The sequence below is a fragment of the Nelumbo nucifera genome, chromosome 4, assembly GCF_055504915.1.
Source record: "Nelumbo nucifera cultivar China Antique chromosome 4, China Antique-T2T, whole genome shotgun sequence".
Lineage (NCBI taxonomy): Eukaryota > Viridiplantae > Streptophyta > Magnoliopsida > Proteales > Nelumbonaceae > Nelumbo > Nelumbo nucifera.
In genome coordinates, this window is record NC_142652.1 from 84,580,448 (window position 1) to 84,602,566 (window position 22,119).

At 35.7% G+C, this 22,119-nt stretch overlaps 1 protein-coding gene and 1 long non-coding RNA gene across 11 annotated transcripts; one reads left to right on the forward strand and one right to left on the reverse strand.

Annotated features, from left to right (window-relative positions):
* The first annotated feature begins 271 nt into the window (after window positions 1–271).
* LOC104586128 (putative feruloyl esterase A) lies at window positions 272–10,483 on the forward strand. 4 transcript variants are annotated; one of them, XM_088903448.1, is made up of 12 exons: window positions 319–697; window positions 795–861; window positions 1,754–1,854; window positions 4,049–4,128; window positions 4,400–4,465; window positions 4,610–4,657; window positions 4,798–4,865; window positions 6,593–6,665; window positions 6,762–6,923; window positions 7,753–7,947; window positions 9,920–10,008; window positions 10,099–10,483. In XM_088903448.1, the coding sequence occupies exons 5-12, from the start codon at window positions 4,457–4,459 to the stop codon at window positions 10,313–10,315; spliced, it is 861 nt and encodes a 286-aa protein (XP_088759574.1). In that variant the 5' UTR covers window positions 319–697; window positions 795–861; window positions 1,754–1,854; window positions 4,049–4,128; window positions 4,400–4,456; the 3' UTR covers window positions 10,316–10,483. The 4 variants fall into 4 exon arrangements, with proteins under 4 accessions (XP_010241579.1, XP_088759574.1, XP_010241569.1 ...); XM_010243285.2 differs by having other exon boundaries at window positions 321–678; XM_010243277.3 differs by lacking the exon at window positions 1,754–1,854 and having other exon boundaries at window positions 272–678.
* Window positions 10,484–12,103: 1,620 nt separating this feature from the next.
* On the reverse strand, window positions 12,104–15,342 carry LOC104586111 (uncharacterized). 7 transcript variants are annotated; one of them, XR_016085397.1, is made up of 5 exons: window positions 13,391–15,342; window positions 13,184–13,268; window positions 12,993–13,061; window positions 12,417–12,861; window positions 12,104–12,331 (listed from the first exon to the last, which is right to left on the reverse strand). It is a non-coding gene; the product is annotated as an uncharacterized LOC104586111 (long non-coding RNA). The 7 variants fall into 7 exon arrangements; XR_016085398.1 differs by having other exon boundaries at window positions 12,417–13,061; window positions 13,391–14,581; window positions 14,766–15,338; XR_016085399.1 differs by having other exon boundaries at window positions 12,417–13,061; window positions 13,391–13,731; window positions 14,484–15,334.
* Between the last annotated feature and the right edge of the window lie 6,777 nt (window positions 15,343–22,119).

The window sequence follows — 22,119 nt, forward strand, 5'->3', positions numbered from 1 at the left end:
TTAAAATTTTGGCCAAAGAAAAAAAAAATATATTTTTAAAATTTTGGCCAAATCCGGACTCAAATCCGGGCTTAGACTTTATATGAGGGCCGGGCTCATGTTCAAGCTCAGGCTCGAAATCGGACACGAGTGTAATAAAGTCCGGCTAGAACCTGACCCGGCCCGGCACATTACTATGTCTAATAACCAAGTATTCTATTCGGTTCGGGTAGACTCCCCTTACTGTTACTGATCAAAAGATTCAGAACTAGTGGTTGTCATCCCTCTCTCGTAGAGTGCGAGAACATATTGCGAGGATGAGGGAGGGCAAATGAGAAAATGGAGATAAAATTATAGGAGGCACATGTCTTTTGGGTAGGTGCTTGTTGTAGCAGATGCGAGCGCACCGTACATCAAAATCTGCCAAACTTGTGCACATACCCTCCAAACAAATTCGTCAACAGGGGCCGTGATTTCAACGTCTGAATCAAGATCCGGCGTAAAACGCCGGAAAGTATCTGTCAACTGTTCTTTGACTTCCGGAAAAAAATTTCCCCAATTTTGTCAACATTGTTTGACTGATTCAAGTTTTCAAGTGTTTGTTGTTTTTCGGGGAAGATCGTGGTTCAAATTTCGACTAATCGCGGTTTCAATTCGAATACGAGCATTGCATGCGCTGCTTCTTTGTCGATTCTGGAGGTCTTGGATCAATTTAATGGTTGAAAAACAGTAAAAGGAGAAATAGACAGAAGATTGCTTGAATATTTGTCCTCTGTTAGGTTGCTCCTGATTATCCAATGTTTTCCTTTTGATAGGCCATGAAATCGTTGCGGCTAAAGGTGGCGATTTTCATCTGTTTATTTGCAACTTCTGGTGGGAGAGGTATGTGTCCTTTTCGTTGAATTCCGTTCTTTGCACCCGTGATCATGTTCCGACCTATCAGGCTAGCTCGCAGTTTTTGGAGGTTTCCAACGCTTCCTTAAATTAAATTTAGCAATAGCATAGGGATGGTATGCTCCATGGATTACTTTTGCAATTCTTAAATCCGTTCAACGACATTATGTTATATGAAACACTTGTTGCCATCGTAGTTCTCAGTAAGTATCGCTTGAAGCTTTGAATTTTCTATTGCGGAATGCTGACAAAGAGAAATTGGGATAACTCTGTTAAAGTCGGTAAAGTAGTCTGTATGAACCAAGGTTTTAAATGCGTGAAATTTTGGCACTTCATCCAGGATGAACGAAATGAAAATTCCTAAAGTTTCGTAAATTTGCCCGAAAGTTTCTGCTTTATACATTGTACTTGTTAAAAATTTCTGCCATTTTTAGATCTACATGTTTATATAACGGGGTTGAGTTTGCTAGTTGGGTTGTTTAGCGAGCTTTCCTAAACAACCCATGGATCTTACACATGGCAAATGATTTGGAGCCTGAAAGGAGTCTCTGACTCTGAGTTTCTCTCCTTGACCTTTCTTCATGGAATAAAATTTCTACAAACCATTCTTCATAGGTGAGTTTTATATTAAAAAAAATTAAAACTTTGGATGATCATATTAGACTATTTGTTATGAAAACCACCACCGATACAAGGTGGGTTATGTTGGCAGATATGGACTTTGGGATTGAATATGTGGCCAATCCATTGTATCCCTATTTGACAGTTTGTTTGGATCTGTTACAAGATCCCTCCATGTAGAAGAAATGAGTGACTTAACTATTTGGGTCAAGTAGGGAGATTCCCTACAATCACCTGTCTCATTTTTTGCCATGTGCAGGGATGATGTGGACAACCTGAGCCGCCTACCAAATAAGGGACTTTCTGATTGACTACCTGTTGTTCAGTTCTGTTCACATTAGTCCCATTCCCTACGTTTTTGTAAGTGTTTTGGGACAAGTAATATATTCTGTTGAAATAATATTTTCTGTTGAAAATTCGAATGTTAAGAGAGGACAGTGACAGGAACTTGTGTGGAAATTTTGAGCCCCAAACCAATTTGCCTCATGGAAGATTCCTTGGTCATTCAACCCTTGTCACTGTAATGGTTAAACTAGCAAACCAACTCCCAGGATCTGTTATATTTAAAAAGCTTTCAGATGATGTTCAAAATAGATTTTTTTTTGGTATACTATATGATTATTATTTACTCTATTAATTGACTAATTTTTTTTCTGTGCTGAAATACACCAAAAATTCAAATACATCTTGAAGCTTAATTGGAAATTTGGTAATTTAAATTTCACTTTCCTAAAGTGAAATTGAAATTTCACTAAATGAAATTTTGACGAAATTGAAATCCATGGTTTGGACATCTGCACAAGGTTTGGTAGCCAAAAGTACCAATAAAAAAGGTTTTGTAGCTAAAGGTACCTTTTAGGTGGTATGGATGAATTTTAACTGTTACTTATCAAAAAAAAAAAAAACTCCCGATTGTAGTGTCTGTCTAGGGAAGCATAGTTGGTCCATTCTGCATTATATATTGGTTGTTAAGATATTCTACTCTGATCTCATCCCACATGTACTGCATATAAGATTAGTTCCTACTTCCAAAATGAAAGAGAAAATAGTAAAGATCTACAAATAATTGACATGATATTTCTACCTGAATCTTCATCCTTTTTTTGATCAATAACCGACAATAATAATAATGTACACACATACATTCACCCCTTCGGGAGATAAGGACTCTTATATCTTAGTTTTTAATTTCTTACAACTGTGCCTAGACAATTGATTTCTTCTCACCCCTTGCTTGGCTAAAGCATCAGCCATGCCATTTGCTTTCCTTTTTATCAATTAAAATCTCACATCCATTCCTCTACTTAGCCATTTTAACTTCTTTACTTCATTTCAAGACCACAGAGCAGGCTCAACGTCCTGCAATCACCCAATCACCAACCTTGAATCTCCTTCAATAATTAGCTTGGTGATATTCATCTTCTTTGCCCTTTGTACTTGCTCTATAACTGCCATAATATCTGCCCTTAAGGAGTGCCGCTATATGGCCTTCTTCATTTCTGAAAATATGTCCTATTCTTGACGGGCCTGGATTCTAAATACTGCTACCACCAAAGTTAACCTTTCAGAAGCCCCCTTCAGATGGTATCCAGCTTCTGCTAATTGGTTTCTTACTGTCTTTCTTGTAGAAGTCCTAGCCACTTCTACAAGAAAGACCTTGTAGAAGTGGCCTTCTTCATTTCTGATAAGACCTCCTATTCTTGATGGGTCTGGATTCTCAATATTGCTACCATCAAAGTTAAGCTTTAAGAAGCCCTCTTCAGATGGCATCCAGCCTCTGCTAATTGGTATCTTACTGTCTTTCTTGTAGAAGTCCTTGCCACTTCTACAAGAAAGATCTTGTAGAAGTGGCCTTCTTCATTTCTGATAATACCTCCTATTTTTGATGGGCCTGGATTCTCAATACTGCTACCATCAAAGTTAAACTTTAAGAAGCCCTCTTCAGATGGTGTCCAGCATCTGCTTATTGGTGTTTTACTGTCTTTCCTGTAGAAGTCCTTGTCAGTTCCCTCCACATTTTGACTATATCATCTTTTGTGAGTGATGAGAAGCTATCCAAACTTTTCACCCAATATGCCACCTTGAAAGTGATGCATTCAACTATTGCTTCCAAATTCCTCTCCGTTTCCTTGAAAATTCATGTATTTCTTTCTTCCTAGAACTTAGAATAAGCCTTATCACAACTATATGGGATTGGCTACATGAATCCTGTTTTGCCATAATGTTCTGTTTAATGACATCCATTGTTAAATTATGAACGCTTAAATCAGTAACCAATATTAATTCACCATAGTTATTTGTTTTGATGGAAACTATCTTATTGTGAAGGTAGCTCTTTATTTTACGGTTATTGTTAAAATATGTAATTGCATCAGGAAAGGGAAAACATCTTACTCTTTGCAGGCTTTTGCAATATTTCATTGAACTTTTTGATATGTTGCAAACCTTTGCTCATTCAGTGGACAAAAGTTAATTATGTACATGAAAATTTGATCTCTTGAATTGCTGATATTTATTGAAAACTTTCTAATGATACCTTCCTTCATTGTTACAGAAGTAAATGTCCATCACAAGGACCATGTTCCTACCTACAATCACACTCTTGCCAAAATATTAGTGGAGTATTCTTCAGCGGTAAGTTTTTTCATGAATAAATCTCTAGAGTAAGTGCTGGAGCCTAAAGGAGAAATTCAATTATTCAGTTATATCATTTTTTAACTATTACAGATTGTTTCTTAATTACTAATTTTTTATCAACATGGTTTGGTAATCCAGTTTCAACGGTACCGCTTGGTAATTGCAACATTGTTTCTTGTTGTATTTACCAAGTTGAAGTTGCTTGATTAGTTGATTGAGTTGTGTAACATGCAGATGCTCACTGGGGGCTTAGTTCTTTATTTTGCAGGTTTACATTTCAAATCTCACAGAACTATTTACTTGGACATGCTCAAGATGTGATGACATGACAAAGGTACCATCACTTTTTATATCTAGCAAAATGTAAGAAGGAAGCCTTTTGATATCATTTCTGGTTACTTCCTAATCTATAAAGGGGTCTAGTATTTTTCCTCCCTAATGATTGTGCATATGATAAATTTTCTCCTAATTGACACAGGGATTTGAAATTATAGATCTGATTGTTGATGTGAAGCACTGTTTACAGGTAGTTCTTCTTGCAACATGTTATACTTCATGGTTATATAACCAGAAACCATATGGCTCCACCATGATATTGTTTTATCAAATGCTTCTTCATATTAGCCATCCCTGAATCTTTGATCTCACTGTAAGCTTCTTATCCAGGCATTTGTTGGGGTGGCACAGGATCTTAATGCAATTGTAATTGCATTTAGGGGCACTCAGGAACGCAGGTACTGATGTTCTGAGTACCTGCTTATTCTCTTCAATTGTCAACATATCCATCATTTAAATTGTTACAACTGATTGCCTTTTAGTTATAAGCATCACTTGCTCTTATAACTACATTATTAGCCCACTGATGATGCATGCATGGGGTTACTTAGTTTATACTTTTTGATCACTTGCTCTGTTACCAAATTAATGCATGACTGATGTCTCTGATACCAAACTGGTGTGCAACTTGAATGATCCAAGAATGAGCCTAGGAGGGTTAGGATGGTTTTAGGGGTTAGTTTAGGACTAAAGAGAGATTGGTTAGGTTAGAAAAAAGTCTAAATGCTTAAAATAAAAATGGAAACTAGGTCTTGGAGAGGAATTTTTCAATAAAGTTTTGTAGGTAGGATTAAAATGGTAGCCCTAGAGGGCAATCAAGTTTGGGATGGGTTGAAGTATGTATTGCATGTAGTCGAATAAGACTACAATCAGTCCTAGTTTTAGTGTTTAATTAACAAGACAAATTGAGCAAGAGGAAGAGGATAAGAGAAGAGAAGAGAGGAGGAGAAGAAGAGTTCGAAGGGGAGATTAGAAAAGGAGAGGATCTTAGATCTCCCGTCCCTCTCTTTACTATTTATATTAATTCTCAAGTAAAGATAAAAGGGTTGAAATACCCTTACTGCTTACATTGGCAAAAGATAAGACTGACTGAAATAACTACCAACTACCAACTAACAACTAACTACTGACTATAGTCATACGAGCACAGTAGTGGGGACCATTATCAGTGTTCTCTACATTGCACAAGAGGACGAAACTCTGCTTTGTGAAGAAAATCTGAAAACTATAGAATTTAGGGTTCTAGGTGGAATTTTGAGATTAGATTTGGAAGGATGAAAGGTTGTGAAGATCATAAGAGGTGTCCAATTATGTGAGCAATAGGAGATTGTTTGGCACCAAAGGCTAAGGTGGTATTCAGTTCATGGCTCTAAAAAACTGATGGCATGGTTAAAAAAGTTAACCAATTTATTTTTTCAGAAAATACTGCATTTGTTGAACCGGACAATAGAAAAGAGGCGATTCTGTTCATGGTTCATTTATGGGCATGTAAAATCAAACTCTAATGCCAGACTCCATAGATAACATGCATAAAATGTCCAAAGTACCCTTTCTATAAAAAATGGAAATATAAAAATTTGAATTAATTCCAGTGTTTACTCTTTTGCTCTTGCATTACTTTTACAAACTTGAAGACTGGGCATTCTAGATTTGTAATTCTTTAGTTGAAATGAGGACAAACATTCTTTGGGGGAAGAGATGGTCATCTGCTCCAGTATTTATCTTGTGGTAAACTGGTACCCTTAGTCCTTCACCATTAGAAGTAACATTCTACCTTTGGTGGTATCATTAGACACTTATAGATGATGATGATGATACCTAGGATTATTATTTATTCTACATTGTGATGTTGATCTTTTTTCCCCCTCTAAACTGTGAGCGCAGGCTCAATGGACATTGTACACAATTAGTTGCTTAGGGTAGGCTATGAAAATTTTAATAAATTGGTCAAGTTACCTAGCAAAATGGAACAAAAGATTTATACAAAAGAAAAGTTTTATCAAAAGTAACTAGTTGAATTTATTGTTATTTTTCTTTTCAGTTTTGCAAATGTTAAACTTATCTAGCATCTCGAACTTAAGAATTTTTTTTTTTTTTTTTTTCTGGACTGACTTGATATCTGCAGCATACAGAATTGGATTGAGGACTTGTTCTGGAAACAACTAGATCTGAAATACCCAGGCACGCCTGATGCTATGGTATACAAGAGAAAAGAGTTTTACAAACAACATACATATAATAAAAGCGTCTACGTTGGTTGAGCCTTATTAGCTTTCATGCCATTTTGGATTCAGGTGCACCATGGATTTTATTCTGCTTACCATAACACAACAATACGACCTGGGGTTCTTCATGCTGTTAAAAGAGCCAAGAATTTTTTTGGGGACCTTGACATCATGGTGACAGGGCATTCGATGGGAGGGGCTATGGCCTCTTTTTGTGCACTTGATCTTGTGGTAGGTATTATATAACTCTTCTTTTATGTATGGTAATTATTTGTGAATTTATTTTCCTCATGTGCCAATATTTGTGCACATACATGCATTTGTGTGTGAGAGAAATTTCTTGGGTGAGTGGTGGGGCAGGCAAAGATGGCATGCATACAGAGAATTTTATGACCAACCTTATTTTCCTTCTGCTGTTTTTGGTATATGTTATAGTTATACATGTCGGTTGGGGCAGGGGTTTTGTGTTTGTGCTTCCTATGTTATTCTTTTTGTTTATTTTTATTTTTTTTTATTTTGTGTGTATTGGGAAGTATTTGATGTTTTGCATGGATCATTTTTGTTATTCTTTAGCAATATTCATGCCTTATTTGAGCTTAAGGCATGGGAAATTTGAATTTCCTGTGATTTCAAGTTGGGAGTTCTACATTTTGTGACAATAAAAGTTAAAATGAAATTAAAAAGTAAGCTTCATTTGTTCTAAATCAGTAATTTTGTAAAGTTGTAAATGCAAAAGTACCACCTTCTCTTTCACAATCACCGGTGAAACTTAGGTGTGGACATCCCTTTTGCTTTCTTCATGTGACACTTTAGAGAAAAAAACATTGCCCTTTTGTTCCTTTCTAATTCTAATATGCTTATGGTGTAGTATAATAGTTGGCAACACAGTGCCCTTTTAATGGGATTGATATTTCAATGTATGAGGCAGAGTTATCTTTCTTATCTGAACTTAATTCATTAATTGTTTCTTGAATTGCCTTATGTTTTCTTGTTGGATTACCAGTTTCCGATACCCTGAAGTTATCATTGTAGTAATTGTTTTTCTTTAATTATTTTGCAGGTTAATTATGGAACACATAACGTCCAGGTTATGACATTCGGACAACCCCGTACAGGCAATGCAGCTTTTGTATCTTACTTCAAAAAACATGTGCCAAATACAATTCGTGTCACGCATGGACATGATATTGTGCCTCATTTGCCTCCATACTATAGTTATTTTCCACAGAAGACGTACCAACACTTCCCAAGAGAGGTAACATGAATACATGATTCTATGAAATCTATTGTTTTAGTCACCTTTTTCTACACGTGAAACTACAATAAACTATATCTATGTCTGTATAAATATTACAATATGATCTCATTCTGCCTTAAGAAGTTTATAAATTTCACTTTGGACTTTTCTTGCTGTATTTACCAGTTTATTGGATTTTGTTTCATATTATTCTAATGGTTACTTCAAATAAGGATGGTGGTTCAAAAAGAAGTTGAGATTCGTAAGAAACAATGCTTTAAAATGCGGAGGCGTGACGCGAGGCGTTCCACTACCTAGAGGCGTGAGGCGTAGAACGCAAGAGGCGTAAGCCTCCCAAACACCCTCCTTAAGAGGGGGGGGGGGGTTAGGAGGAGGATGAAGAGGAAGGGGTGATCTCATTCTTTCTTTATTTTTAATAAAAATCTTTTATATTAAGAAGAATAAAGATGCATAACATTAATTGAAAGGGGGGGGGGGTGTCTTGTTGAAGTGGAGGCGAGCTCGCTTCGCTCACTCGCTGGAGCTCCCCTTATCTTTTCTTCTCTTCCCTTTTCTTTTCTTTCCTTTTCTCTCTTTTTTTTTCTTCTCTTTCTTTTCTTTTCTTTTCCTTTCCTTTTTTTCTTTTTTCTTTTTATTTTCCTATCTTTTTATATAAGATGTGCATGAGGCGCATGAGCACGCCTCATGAAAGAAGCGCATGAGGCATACGCCTCTTGCACCTGAGGCGTATGCCTCAGAGGTGTCAACACCTCTGGCATACACCTCAGGGCGTTTTCGGAGTGCCTCGCCTGGAGGCGCCTCCAGGCGTATGCCTTTCACACCTTTTAGAACACTGGTAAGAAATTGGGATTGTTCTTTTTGGGAAGAGAAGAAAATTCAAGTGTTTATGGACCTGGAAGAAAAAGGTAAGAGGTAGTGCTATCAAATTAGTCTGACAAAGATTTTGGTTTCAATGTTTTACAGGCTGGCATGGGTAGGTGATGTCCTTAGTCAAGTGATGCCATACCTGAAATTAGATTTATTGCAAAATTAGGTTGTTTGGAAATTTTTAGTTGCTTTGATGTGATTCTGGCTTTAGAGGTGATTGTCTGCAGTTTTATAGCAGTTGTTTGGTGGTCTCTATTGCTGGTGTACAGTTTGGGTAGTAGTTTTTAATGTTGTATGTTGGTTCTGAAGAGCAAAATATGTCATTGTTGTGTTTTATGGTATTTAGCACTGTTGGATTTGGTTTGTGGGGTACAATTTGTCAGACTTAGAGTGGACAGAAAACAGGAAAGCTCATTGAGCAATAGTTCTAGTGGTTAATCACTGGGACCCAGAAATCTCACTGGGTCACCAGCATGGTTCAAATTATCGATATACCTCTGTGCATCGGCAGAGGCGTTTGATGCACTTTTCTTTTAGTTTTTTTTTTCAAATTTCAGTTTTTAGTATGATTTTATATGTATTATTTAATAAAAAAGGGGTTCCCGAATACACCTTTAAACAGGTGTAATGGGCATCCAAAGATACGATACAATATGCCCGATATGGGGCATATACCGGATTGATATTTTGAACATTGGTCAGCAGTTCAACAATCAGTCGGTGTCTGACAATGCTGATGGATTGAGGTTGTAGGGGTGCAGGAAGTTTTATTTATCCACCTTCCTGGGTTATTCATCACCTGCTCTTGTGTTTTTATTTTTATTTTTATAAATTTTGTATTATCAGAAAAATATTTCCTTATTGGTTGAGTTCTTATAGAATATTGACACAGTCAAGGTAGAAATAAATTGACACTGTGCAAAAGACAAACATTGAATTATGGATCAAGAGATCCTGCAGGCATGCATCTTGAAAAGATATATCCTACAAGAATAGGGCCTTTTGACTTGCATCAAGCACAACTGTATATCTGACTGGCAGTAATATCCATATTTTGATTTCTGTTTATCAGTAATATCCATATTTTATCTCCCAAATGTAGGTTTGGCTTTACAACATTGGGTGGGGAAGCCTGGTGTATACAGTTGAGAAGGTTTGCGATGGTTCCGGGGAAGATCCAACTTGTAGCAGGTATTCTTCTTTTTGTCCTTGCAATTTTTTCCAACAGAGTTTGGTATGGGCTCGTCTAGTTGTTAATTTCCTTCATCATTTTCTTTGCAGATCTGTTTCTGGGAACAGCATCACAGATCACTTGGAGTATTTTGGTATCGAGTTACAGGCGGAGACATGGGATTCTTGCAGAATTGTGCTGGATCATGATATGTCGAGCTATAGTACAACCGATCTTAGTGGAAACATTGTTTTATCAAGGACTCCTATCGCTTCAGTTTTAGAGCTCAATACCCAAAAGCGAAAAGGTGGAATCTCTGTTTTGTGATATTTGGAGGGATGCAAAAAAGTAGAGCAGGGTTTTCTTGTTCAAAAGAGCTCATGAAGATTCTTGCAGTGGGAACTGGGGTCGTCAAAAGAGTCTGTATATAATTGTTGTTAGGCTATGTACATTTTCACCCTTCTTTATCAACAAGAATCAGATTTTTGGGTGCAATTCGTTTTCCATTTTATTTATTTACTGAACTAGTGAAAGTAGTGATGTGAGATGAGGTCCACTGTATTTTGTCCATTTAGGTTCGATTATTGTAAAAAAAAAAGTAGAGAACGCACGCATCCCGACGTTTTTTTTTTGGGTTGGATTGGGTTGCCAATGTTTTAACCCTAACTCAATTCAACCTTTCATGTTTGGGTTTGATCTAAACCTGGTCTAAGTTGACTGCTTGAGACCAATAACTATCTCTGTTGACACAAAATTTCATTCATTTGATTAACACAAAATATGAAGATAAATTATTAAATGAATTTTGTAATAAAGAAAAATACAATGGGAGGAAATTTGGGCTGTCAATGGTCGGGCCTGACCTGATGGACCAAAACTGGTTGGGTTGGTTCCGGGTCCTGAAATAGGGTTTCGATTATTATCAGTTCGTAATTGATTCCACTTAGTGTCAAACTGTTTCAGTCCTCAACATTTCATGTCGGGTCGATTGCGAGGGTCACTAATGTATTTCTTGTGATTTCCGAAGTGTTGATGTAAATTTACTTTTTAAAGAGTTTGTATAGATTTCTTCATGACCCCAAACTTTCACTTTGCAACTTTGCATAAATACCGTTATACCCCTTGGCCATTGAGACCCACAATGGCTTCCATATAGCAAGGTAATATAATCTAATATTCATGATTTATTATGGTCAAATGACTCAAATCAGAAAAAAACATGTAGGGGATGGCCCAAACTCCAAATCCAAGTAGAGGGGTGTCTGTCTGCAATTTTTGTAATCTGAAACTGACACCCATAATGATCTTGAGATCGTGTAAATTAATTGTCATAATCAATAAAGTAACTAACATTGATTTCAATCCAAAACATAGCTTGAATTTAAAATATTAATATTTTAAAGTTATGAATTTCTGAAAATTTTGAAGTTACGAATTGTCATAATCAATAAAGTAACTAACATGCAAATTAATTTCTGAAGCCCACAATTTTGCCCTCATCTTGCGTGATCTGCCTACCATTGAGGAGATTCTAAATTCATCATAGACTGTCTACTTCAAAAGGTGAATCCTTATGCTGTGTTTGGTTTGAAGGAAAAAGTGGGAAAGGAAAGATGAGAAAACTTTTACAAACCTTGTATGGGTTTCTCTACCTTTTCCTTCCTTTCCTTATCTTTTCCTTCAAACCAAAATAGCCTTAAGTAACATTATCGAGAGTGTCATTGTTTGGCATGCAGATGAATCATAATATCAGGTATTGTCATGTTTATTGTGAAGCAATTAAACATGATACGCCCCCCCCCCCCCCCCCCCGGCTTGTGTAGCTCATTCCGTTTTATAAAAAAAAAGGACCCCCCGGGCTTGTGTAGCTCCTTCTGTTTTATCAAAAAAAATAAATAAATAGGACCCCCTGGCTTGTGTAGCTCCTTCTGTTTTATCAAAAAAAAAGAAAAAGAAGAAGAAAAGATCTCACTGCAGAATATATCCAACTTTAAAGCTATGTTTGTTTTGAAGGAAAAAGTAGGGAAAGGTAGGGAAACCTTTACAAATCTTGTATAAGTTTCCCTACCTTTCCCTACATTTTCCTTCAAACAAAACATAGACTAAAGGAAAATAGAAAAAAAAAGAATTCTCTATATAATTATTGGTCTTGTGCAATCTACATTGATCTCATGCATTTTACTTGTTAGTTGACTTGGTTCCCTGTTTCAACCACACAAAACTCCAACATGCAACCTATTTTATTCGGCTTCACAGTTAATGAAATAAATCTGTGAATCATGCTATGTGGCCTTATCATTCTCTCTTTTCACTGCTTGAAGTAGTTGGTAGCTCAACCATTTTCTGTACAGAACAGACAGGAAGTCCATCAGGTTCGACATTGGTTTATGCTTTATATATATATATGCATATATGTGCATCATAGTACCAGTATGATGTGGACGCGTATTGGGAGTAGCAGCAGCAATGATCCGGTGTTCTCATCCTATCCAATTTGGCAGCAACAGTCTTATCCATTCAGCAGATTAGATTAGACTATCTTGTTATCTTATCTTATTAAGTTAGTAGATTAGATTATCTTATCTTATTAGACTAGGATTAAGAGAGACTTATCTTATCTTATCGGTCTTATTTTATCAAGATAGAGTTGGAGGTCTCCCTATTCAGCAAGGAGTCTCCCTAAGAGAAGGACTCTTGTAATCTCCTATTTAAGGAGCCATGATCTCTTGGACAAATCACCCCTTAGGTCGCCACGATAGGGTCTGCATGAAAAGGGAGGGGCAAGGGGAAACTCGAGGTTCTCCCCGTGGACCGACCCGTGACGAGATCCTACGCCCGAGCCCATAACACAGTACTACAAAAGCACCTTATGGCTGCAGATATTGCATACATGAATGTCACATTTACAATCTCATACGCAACACTTACAGATTATAGTGTTTTTGTAGTACCAATTTGATGAAATATATTTCTGTTCCCTAGAATTTGCAAGTTAGTAGTATACCATCACATCTTTTGAAAATGCCTTCTCTTGCAAATGACCTGCATACATAGAAAACTCTTGTTCCGCAACCTGTCAAGGACAAAACAAATCACCAATTCTGTAAGAGCATGAATTCAGATTATCTGATTATACGGTGTATAACATACACCAATATAATCGGCAAAGAAAATGATGCCAAATAACTAAATAACCTTTAGTAGCTTTTGTTCACTGCTAGAATGTAAGTAGCAGGAAGCTCTGTTTTTCTCCTGTTTCAACTTTCAAGCATTCATCCACCTAGGAATCATTTCAGTTATAAAAACCAAAAGATCATTAACTTGACACCTGGCATAGTAAACTGACTTTAGACCAAGGAATAGCATGTATACATAAGAAAGAAAGAAAGAAAGAAGAGTTACCTTGAGCATGTAGTCTGAGTGAGGATAGACTGTAACCGATTTAGAGGCCTTTATGGAATAATACACATCAGTCTCTTTAAGCAAGCCTACTTCGAAGTCCTCATAATATTTCATAGATCCCATTCCCATCTCCGCATGCATATCCAAAACATCCAAAGCAGTGCCTGGTTAATATTCCTTGCTTCAAGCTCTTCACCAATCTAAGGGACTAAGATAACTGTTATTCTTGAGCTTGACTAGGAAGTGAAGATTGCCAACATGTTGACATAGTCTGTTATCATTCATCAACATACCATAGACATTACAGCATCCCTTAGTTGTTCATTCACTTCATTGTAGACCTAAAGACCATATAAGAATTGGATATATATAGTTTGAAATAAGTCAAATAATGTTCTAGAGTTTGGGAAATGGAATAACGAATCCACTTATCTGTGAAGTTTGACCTAAAGAAGTAATGAAATGGCAAGTATTAGGGAAGGACATGAGTGCAGTTCTGTCAAGTGGGGGAAGCTTCCTTATAGGAATGAACTAATGAAGTATCGTTGAAGATAATGAAAGAACTTCCAAAGCCATCTAACCATAACTTTGTGATTTGACCACCTCCTCACAAATTCTTTTAACAAGACTTCACCCCTCTTTTCTCTTAAAAGATAGTATGACCTGATAGAAAAACCATCAAACATGAAACATTGTGTTGGAAAAAAATAGTGGTGGAGTAAATGAAATCCTTTTTAATTTCACTCTCTCTCTCTCTCTTCCCCCCCCCCCCCCCCCAAAAAAAAAAAAAAAAAAAATCTAAGGGGGAAGAAAAAAAAGAAAGTCTCTTATTATTTCTATCAAATTCACGGGGCTAGGCTACTACCTCTGACCTTCCTAGTTGCTGCTTGAGTGTGGGTTTAAGGGTTTAGACTTTAGAGGATGAAAAATAATAGAATATCTATCAGCTTAGAAGGGCTTAGGATAAATTCATAAATATTATGTTTCATTTTTACTACGTAACCACTTGGTACTTTCCCTTTGGAAACATTACTTCTTATCAAATGGTATTCCTCTATGGAAGGAAAGAAAAACGAAGATGTCATGCACAGACCTTGGAATTGAGGTATTCTTTGAATGTCTCCTTGAATTTGTCATACATTTGCTGGGAATAGTCAGGGGGGTTCTGGAGAACAAGCATCGTAAACGGTTCTGCGGAGGTGAGCTAAAGGTATACAAATCTACACATGATGCAATATCATTGAAGCTATGCAAAAAAGATGCAGAAATGCAAACCAATCACAGGTGCTAGGTTAAGAAAATACAGAAATTGAAGCAAGTGACGAGTCTTGAAACTAGAGAAATAAATCCAGAACAAATAGGAGCATTAGGATACGTGGAATACCGCATATAATCATCAGAAGATAAACCCTGGATCAGAGATTTTCCCTCTAGTCCATTGGTGATCCTGTCACAAGCCTCTTGTAAGATCACCCAATATTGTTCGAAAGTGGGAGGAGCCTTCCGAAACTTGTATTGTTCTGCAGCCATTTCGACGCCTCCGGATCTCTCTGCTACAAAATCCACGAAAATCGAAACACAATCAGTATCAAACAAAGTCGAATTCCTTCGGGGTGCTTCAGGAATTGCAGAAAAGCGCGAAAAGCTGCAGAAAAACAGATGTTCGTGTTGTGTGAACTCGTCCAGGAACTCGCAGGCTTCTTGGTTTCGTTCATATCTGCTGCATCGCAGAACCTGCGTATCTTGTGCTCCACTGCCATCGAATTTGTGCTATCTGCTATGTAACTGACAGATGGGGGTTGGGGCCCACGACCTATCCGAAATGTTGCATCAAGAAAAAGATGCGCAGAATATTGTTATGGAGGCTGTTGCATCGAATATCTGCCACATCAATTTGGAAGTTGGAACAGTAAAACCTTTGACTTGACTTGAGAATTCTGCAGCTGGCTTCTCCGCCAAATTTGTTGACGGGTGAGTTCCGGTTCGGATATGCTTGTAACGAATTCGGCCAAACGGGATTTGGAATTCGGCGCAGGCCTTCAGCCGTGCATCGAGAATATCTCTCCATCAATAAAATGAGATATTCCCGATGCACGGTTTCGAAGGCTGTGAGGAAGGTGTGAAAGATGAATTTTGTGAGAACTGAGAATGAAGCATGTCAAACCAACGCCAAACATGAAGCATGTAGAGATCTTGCCACCTGTCAACAATATGCTAAAAACCTATCCTATACTTCGGTAGCTTCTGGCTTTTTAAGGTGGGCCCCACATAAAACTGTCTATAAGATGTATTTGGTGGAACGGGATGTGCTCCTCACCCATGAACGGGTTTAGCTGCCAGTCAGTCATTTTAATGGCTGCCCACTTCAAGTCTTCAACCTCTTTTAGTGGCTTATCCAGAAAGCTTTAAAGCAACTGAATCAGCTTAACTGAATCTTTAGCCCAGTCCTTCAACAGCAACTTCTGGCTTAGCTGAATCTTTAGCCCAGCCCTTCGATAGCAGCTTCTGCCTTTCTAAGATAGACTCACATGGAGAGTCCAAATCAGCTGATGGCTTTGCTTCTGTTTCGTCCTTTGCTAATTGGCTCGGTTTAGGGTGGTACCCCTCTTCCCCTGTAATTGAATTTACAAGGAAAGCTCCTGGTCAGGGAACTATAAAGATCAACGCGGATGAGAGTTTTTTTTGGAAGCTGGAAAGGCGAGTTTTGTAGGGTTGTAAATGGATCGGATCGGATATAGGTATATCTAAATTTGATTTGATTCATATTTTAATCGAATTCGGATTATGACTGAATATTAAATAGTATAAATAAATTAGACTAAAAATGACCAGAATATTCTATATTATTAATAAGATGAGATAAAAATGACTTTAACTTTATAGGTTATGGACATAATGAATTGAAACTTACTTGTCTAAAATTTGAACATATGACAATTTCGTGAAAATACATCATTAAGACAAACTTTAATCACACATGTAATATGTATATATCGAATTGAATCGGATTCGGATCACCCTTAATAACATCGAATTCGAATTCAAAATCGGATACTGTTTGCAGCCCTAGGGTTTTGGTCGTTTTGGAGTCATTGCGAGGGAGTCCTCGGGTAGAGCATATCTTTCAAGGGCTAAAGCTGCTGCATCTTTTGAAAGCTGCCCACTTCATTTTGGAAAGTGACTGTAGTAACCTGATTCAAGCCAACTCCCGTGGAAAAATTTCTCTTGTGCAAGATGCTCAGTTCCTATTCATGATATTGTAAATCGATCTGAAGACAGAAATATTAGGCCTTTTTTTGTTAGTGATAGTAGACCTGTTCATGGGTTGGGCTCGGGTTTAGTTTTTGCCAAATTTTAAAGGAGGCCCGGCCTGAAGCCCGAGTCTGATACAGTGAAAGTCAGGCCCAAAGCCTGGCCTATGAACAGGTCTAGCTAGTAGGTCGGGGGAATGGTATAGCCCACAAATTGGCCAGGATGGGTATCTCTAGATCTGGTTGTTTTGTCCTGGATTGTCCAACGTGGATCTAGGAGCTGGCTGACCTGGATAGTGTTTCTGTACCTAGTTCTTCTTTTATACAAGTATATTTTTTTTTTACCAAAAAAAAGATCAGCTGTATCAATCAGTTTTTTAAACTTCAGCCTCTTTGAATAGCTTATTTGAAGACTTGAGTCTTTCAAACAACAGAACCAACTTAGGGGGTATTCTTTTTTTGGATTTTGAGAGGGAGGAAAGTTGGTCAATGGGATTTTGGTTCCCATTGACCAAGAATCCCATGTTCATTTTTCAGATTAATGTGATGACTGACCAATGGGTCCGGATGTAGTAGGCACATTGGGTAAACACAATGGGTGAGCATGTAATAGTTGTGTGACACGTGTCCCAGTTAATGCGCCTTTCATTCAAATGTTTTTGCTCCATTAGACATAGATTGTCCATTATTTTATTATCTTTGTCAAAATAATTAAAAATAAAAAACAATGAAAAAGGAAAACATAAATGAATCCCAACTCCCAACACGTTTAGGTTTTCCTTTTTCATTGTTTTTTTTATTTTTACTTATTTTGACAAAGGTAATAAAATAATGGATAATTTCTTTCTAATGGAGCCAAAACATTTGGATGAAAGGCGCATTAACTAGGACGTGCATCACACAACTATTACATGCTCGCTCATTGTGCTTACCTAACATACCTACTACATCCGAACCCGTATCACTTACCCAGGTAAATGATACCCATCTCCTAGGTGGGTAAATAATTTTCTCACCTAGGAGGAAGGTTGCTAACATTTGAATGGGACAAAAATGCCCCTTTTAATAATGGATTTTTATGACTAAAAAATGGTCATTACATTATTTACCTGAGAAATAAAAGAATATGGGTAAATGCACTTACCCAGGTAAGTGTTTTCTAGGAAAAAACTTACCCAAGTAATTGCATTTACCCGGGTAAGTAACTTACCGAAAAACGAACGGGGCCTAGTTGTATCTGGCCCTCCCCAAATGCACAAGCACTTGTTGCTTCTCTTAGGTGAAAGTGCAAAATGATTATTTATTTTACCAAAACAATTAAAACAAAATAAATAATTGAAATGTTAATTTGAAATAAAGAAAATAAAATAAAAATAAAATAGGCAATACAAAATAGGGCATGCGACTATTTTGTAGAAATATAACAAAAAAAAAGTAGGAAACTCTAGAAAGCATAGGAATTACAACCACAAAAAAACGAAAGAAAAAGAGAGAAATAAAACAAAATACAAAAAATAGACCTTGCAGAAAATATAACAAAAAAGATAAAATGCAGAAAAACCACTATTTAGAAAACTAGACTGGATTGGTTGGTTGGACCAATTGAACGTGATCTAAGCCCTACTGTTTGATCATATCCCTGAAATCATAAAAAACCAAACAAAACCATTGACCTAGCAAGTCCAACTTGAAAATTGGTGAACTAGTCCCGGTTTTAGTAAATTAGTCGTAATTCTTTAATTTTCTAAACATAAATGCAAACTTTTGAAGGCCATAACTTTCTGATTAGGGTGATTTTTGCAAAAAAAAAAGTCTCTTTTGCCTCAGAACTTACAAAAAGTGAAACTAAAATAAAATATATGTTATAACAAAATATAATAATATATTTTAAATATATGTATTTAATTAATATTATTGTGTATATATGATATAATTGTGTGTATATTAACACAGTTCAACCCTGGTTGTACCTATGACCTGTGAACCTCTCCCTTTTTTAGGTCAATCCGTCAATGCTTGATCTAGTTTTGTGAACATTGGAAAAAAGCAGGAAATTACAGTAAACAATAAATATTAGGAAAAAGTAAAGGACAACAATATATAGAAAATTGCAAACAAAGAAAGAGAGAAAAGCATAAGAAGACAAATCCAAATATCCAATAGAATACAAAACTTTGCATATGCATCTTTGTAATTTTATATTCATCACCAAAGAGACAAAGTGTTAGAGTCCGAAAGTTCAGGGTGGGTCTTTGTCACAAATGAAGGTTCCGGGGGCTAAGTTCCACTACCCCAAGCCAAGGGAAGTAGAGGGGGTGCCTTAGTAATATGAAAACTATAAGTGAGTCTCTGTAATTATGTGAAACTATAAGGTGTACCTTAGTAAAATACATCCTATACCTTAGGTATGTACTAAGTGGGGAGAAGAAGATTGTCCATTATACACTATTAAGTCTTCCCTTTTTTTTTTTGGATCTTCTCCTTGTGAGGTTATTAGGAAAGAAGAGTTTAATCATCAGTACCTTTATCAATAAAGCTGACTTTGATAGATTGTGTTGAAGATGCTTTCATTGCACATGATTTTGGTACATTGTACTAACTAAAGTTCTAGGAGTGAAGCAATTGATGAATCCATTAATAAGAGCAGCTTCATCACAGACAGAGGGTGTTAATGTTGCAAGGGAAATGGATGGAGGTTTGGCTTCTCACCATGAATAGGTGCTCCTGAGGTTTGGCTTCACTTCATCGATCATTTTTTTTATATCTAACCCAATCTTTTTCTCCTTAATACAATTTTTATTTTCACCTTTCAAAAAATAGTTGTATTTATTTTTTTCTGAAATGTCATAGGAATTGCAAAATTTATAAAGGTATTTGCCATTGTTGGAAAATATGGCATTTCGTGTGGAATTAGTTAACAACAATCAACAGATGGTTCAGTGGACTTTTTCTTGGTAAAAACTGCACTTCATTAAGACAAGACAACAACAACCAGAAACAGAACAGACCAGAAAACAAGAACTAACAAGTGAAACTGTAAGAGTTTAAGCGAGGGAAAATAACTTTCTGAATTGATGATTTGTTTATGACTATACAGAGTATTTATACTTGTTTACATTGATATAGCAAATCATACATGTGTCAGTGTACAGTATAATACAAGTAAATTGGTTGAAAGCTTATCTCTGTTGAGGTGGAGTTGAACTAGAGTCCTTCCCTAATACATTGTTTGACTCAGATGAAGTAGATGTGCACAAGGTATGGGAGTCATGCTTATAATATATTAAATTTATCGATTATAAACTTTACATAATTATACATAATATCTATATGTATACATAATTATATTACATATAGATAAAACAATAATATTTGATTGGATTTTGATTTCAATCAAACTGAATGGGGTTAATTTGCATCCATCCTGATTATTAATCGAATGAAAGTTCTAATATCCAAATTTAGGATAATCAAATTCATAGTCTATTGATAGTCCTAGTGGGCAAGGCCCAAGCTAAGCAACCCCTGAGCTTGACTTGGAAGTTACATATATGGTAAATATTATTATAATATTTAGATAACAAATTTTATAATAACATATAGATAGAATTTTTTATTTATTTTTATAAAAGACAAAATTAAATAAAAAGATCATAGTTTTGTAATTAACACAAGCAAGTGTGTCCCTATCTTGGGTCTAGACAAATATTATTATGCTTGGGGTGTGGGTCAGGTTGGGCCAAACAACTTTAAAAACTGTTAATACATTATCAAAACCTGGCCTAGGATCTTTTATTTTTTTGGTTCATTGGGCTACACAATGGGAGTAGTCCATCCATCGTCCCTCAGATTCAATATTATTAATATTTATCTAAAAATAGTTTAAAATCCAAAAATAATACATGCATAGGTTGTACTTGGTATGGTTCGGTCCAATTACAAAAGTCGTATTGTTCTTAGGGGTGCAACTTGGGCAGGTTGGGTCAAGTTGAGGATCAATCCAAGTCAAACCTGTATTCTTAAACCTTTGAACTCAGGCTTTGATTAATTTAATTATGACTATAACATAATTTTTTATATTTACTACTATTTAAGTATTTTAAATATTTAAGTGATATTTACAAAAAAATGTAACATTTAATCATTAATAAAGTAAAATAAACAAAAGAGAACATTAATATATAATATGGAAAAAATTATTTTATTAAGTAATTAGCAATAATTTATTGTTTTTAAATTTGTTAAAATTTATTAATATTATTAATTCAAATTACTAAATTATTTTTGTAACAATTTACTAAAATAAATATTAATTATTTTAAAGAACATTGCACTTGTTCCTTATAATAGTTATCAGTTTTTGTTGTTTCACTTTCCCTTGACAAATCTTGTGCATTGCAAGGGTCCCTGTTAGAAAAAAACATAATTAAAAATAATTGAAAAATATACACTAGTGGAAGGGCTTAAACCATTGACTTTGTGGTTAATAATCACACTCTAACCAACTGAGCTACCCCAGCATATGAATTACAAATTATTAGCTAAGATAATTAAATTTATTTTCCAAAAATAGAAACAATTGCCAAGTCAACAAAAATGATATTGTTTTGATTGATGTAATTGTGGTTTTTATTTTGAAAAACAAAAGCATACATACTTCCTATTTCAAAATAATTTCAATACGAGCCTCCAAATTTAGGGTATAGTTGTAATTGTTTGATTTTTTTTTTTTGTATTTGTGTAAACAAGTAGCCAAAGATATCAAAGCTTGGAAATTGAGATTATTGGTAATATGATTAATGGATTAATTACTAGATTTCATTGCTTTATCCACTTTAGGACATATTTGATCAAGAGATGAAAATAAAAAGCAAAGTTTATTTGAGGATTATTATTATTATTATTATTTGCTTAAAAAAATGCTTCAAAGTTATTAGCTCAATCCAATAAAAGCTAATCTTGTACCTTCATCATATTCACTAATTTTAACGTGTTTTCTCTTTAGTTTGTCCTTGAATATTCCAAATAATCGTGTTTCAAAATAGTGTAGTAAAACTAGTTCATAAATTGCTAGGTCCACTAACAATTTAGGTAACTATTTGTTCCTACTATAAATAAAATTGTGGCTTCCAATCCCCTTTTCAAATGTTGGGGTAAAATGAATTGATGTGAGCTCAAGGCATCCATTTTGATATAAATGGGTGGAAACAAAGCTTTGGCCATTGAAGGGTCGATAATTGTTATTTTTCCCAAACATGAAGCAATTGCATCCATTTGCCAATGAAACAAACTGAGCCTAAGCATAAACTTATGCAATAAATTAATTACATTTTGCATACTATTAATGTGTAGGAAAATCAACTAAGATTCAAAACAATTTATAAGGGATAAAATCATGCAGTAAATTCATTACATTTTACATCACATGAATCACATCATCGTCTGCTTGCTAACTTGTCTACAATGTTATGTCCATTG

What these genes read in the sequence shown, in the direction of transcription:
- LOC104586128 (XM_010243267.3), top strand. An exon ending in GATGTGATGACATGACAAAG is followed by an intron (nt 4,466 to 4,609) that starts GTACCATCACTT and finishes TAATTGACACAG; the next exon opens with GGATTTGAAATTATAGATCT. An exon ending in TTTGTGCACTTGATCTTGTG is followed by an intron (nt 6,924 to 7,752) that starts GTAGGTATTATA and finishes ATTATTTTGCAG; the next exon opens with GTTAATTATGGAACACATAA.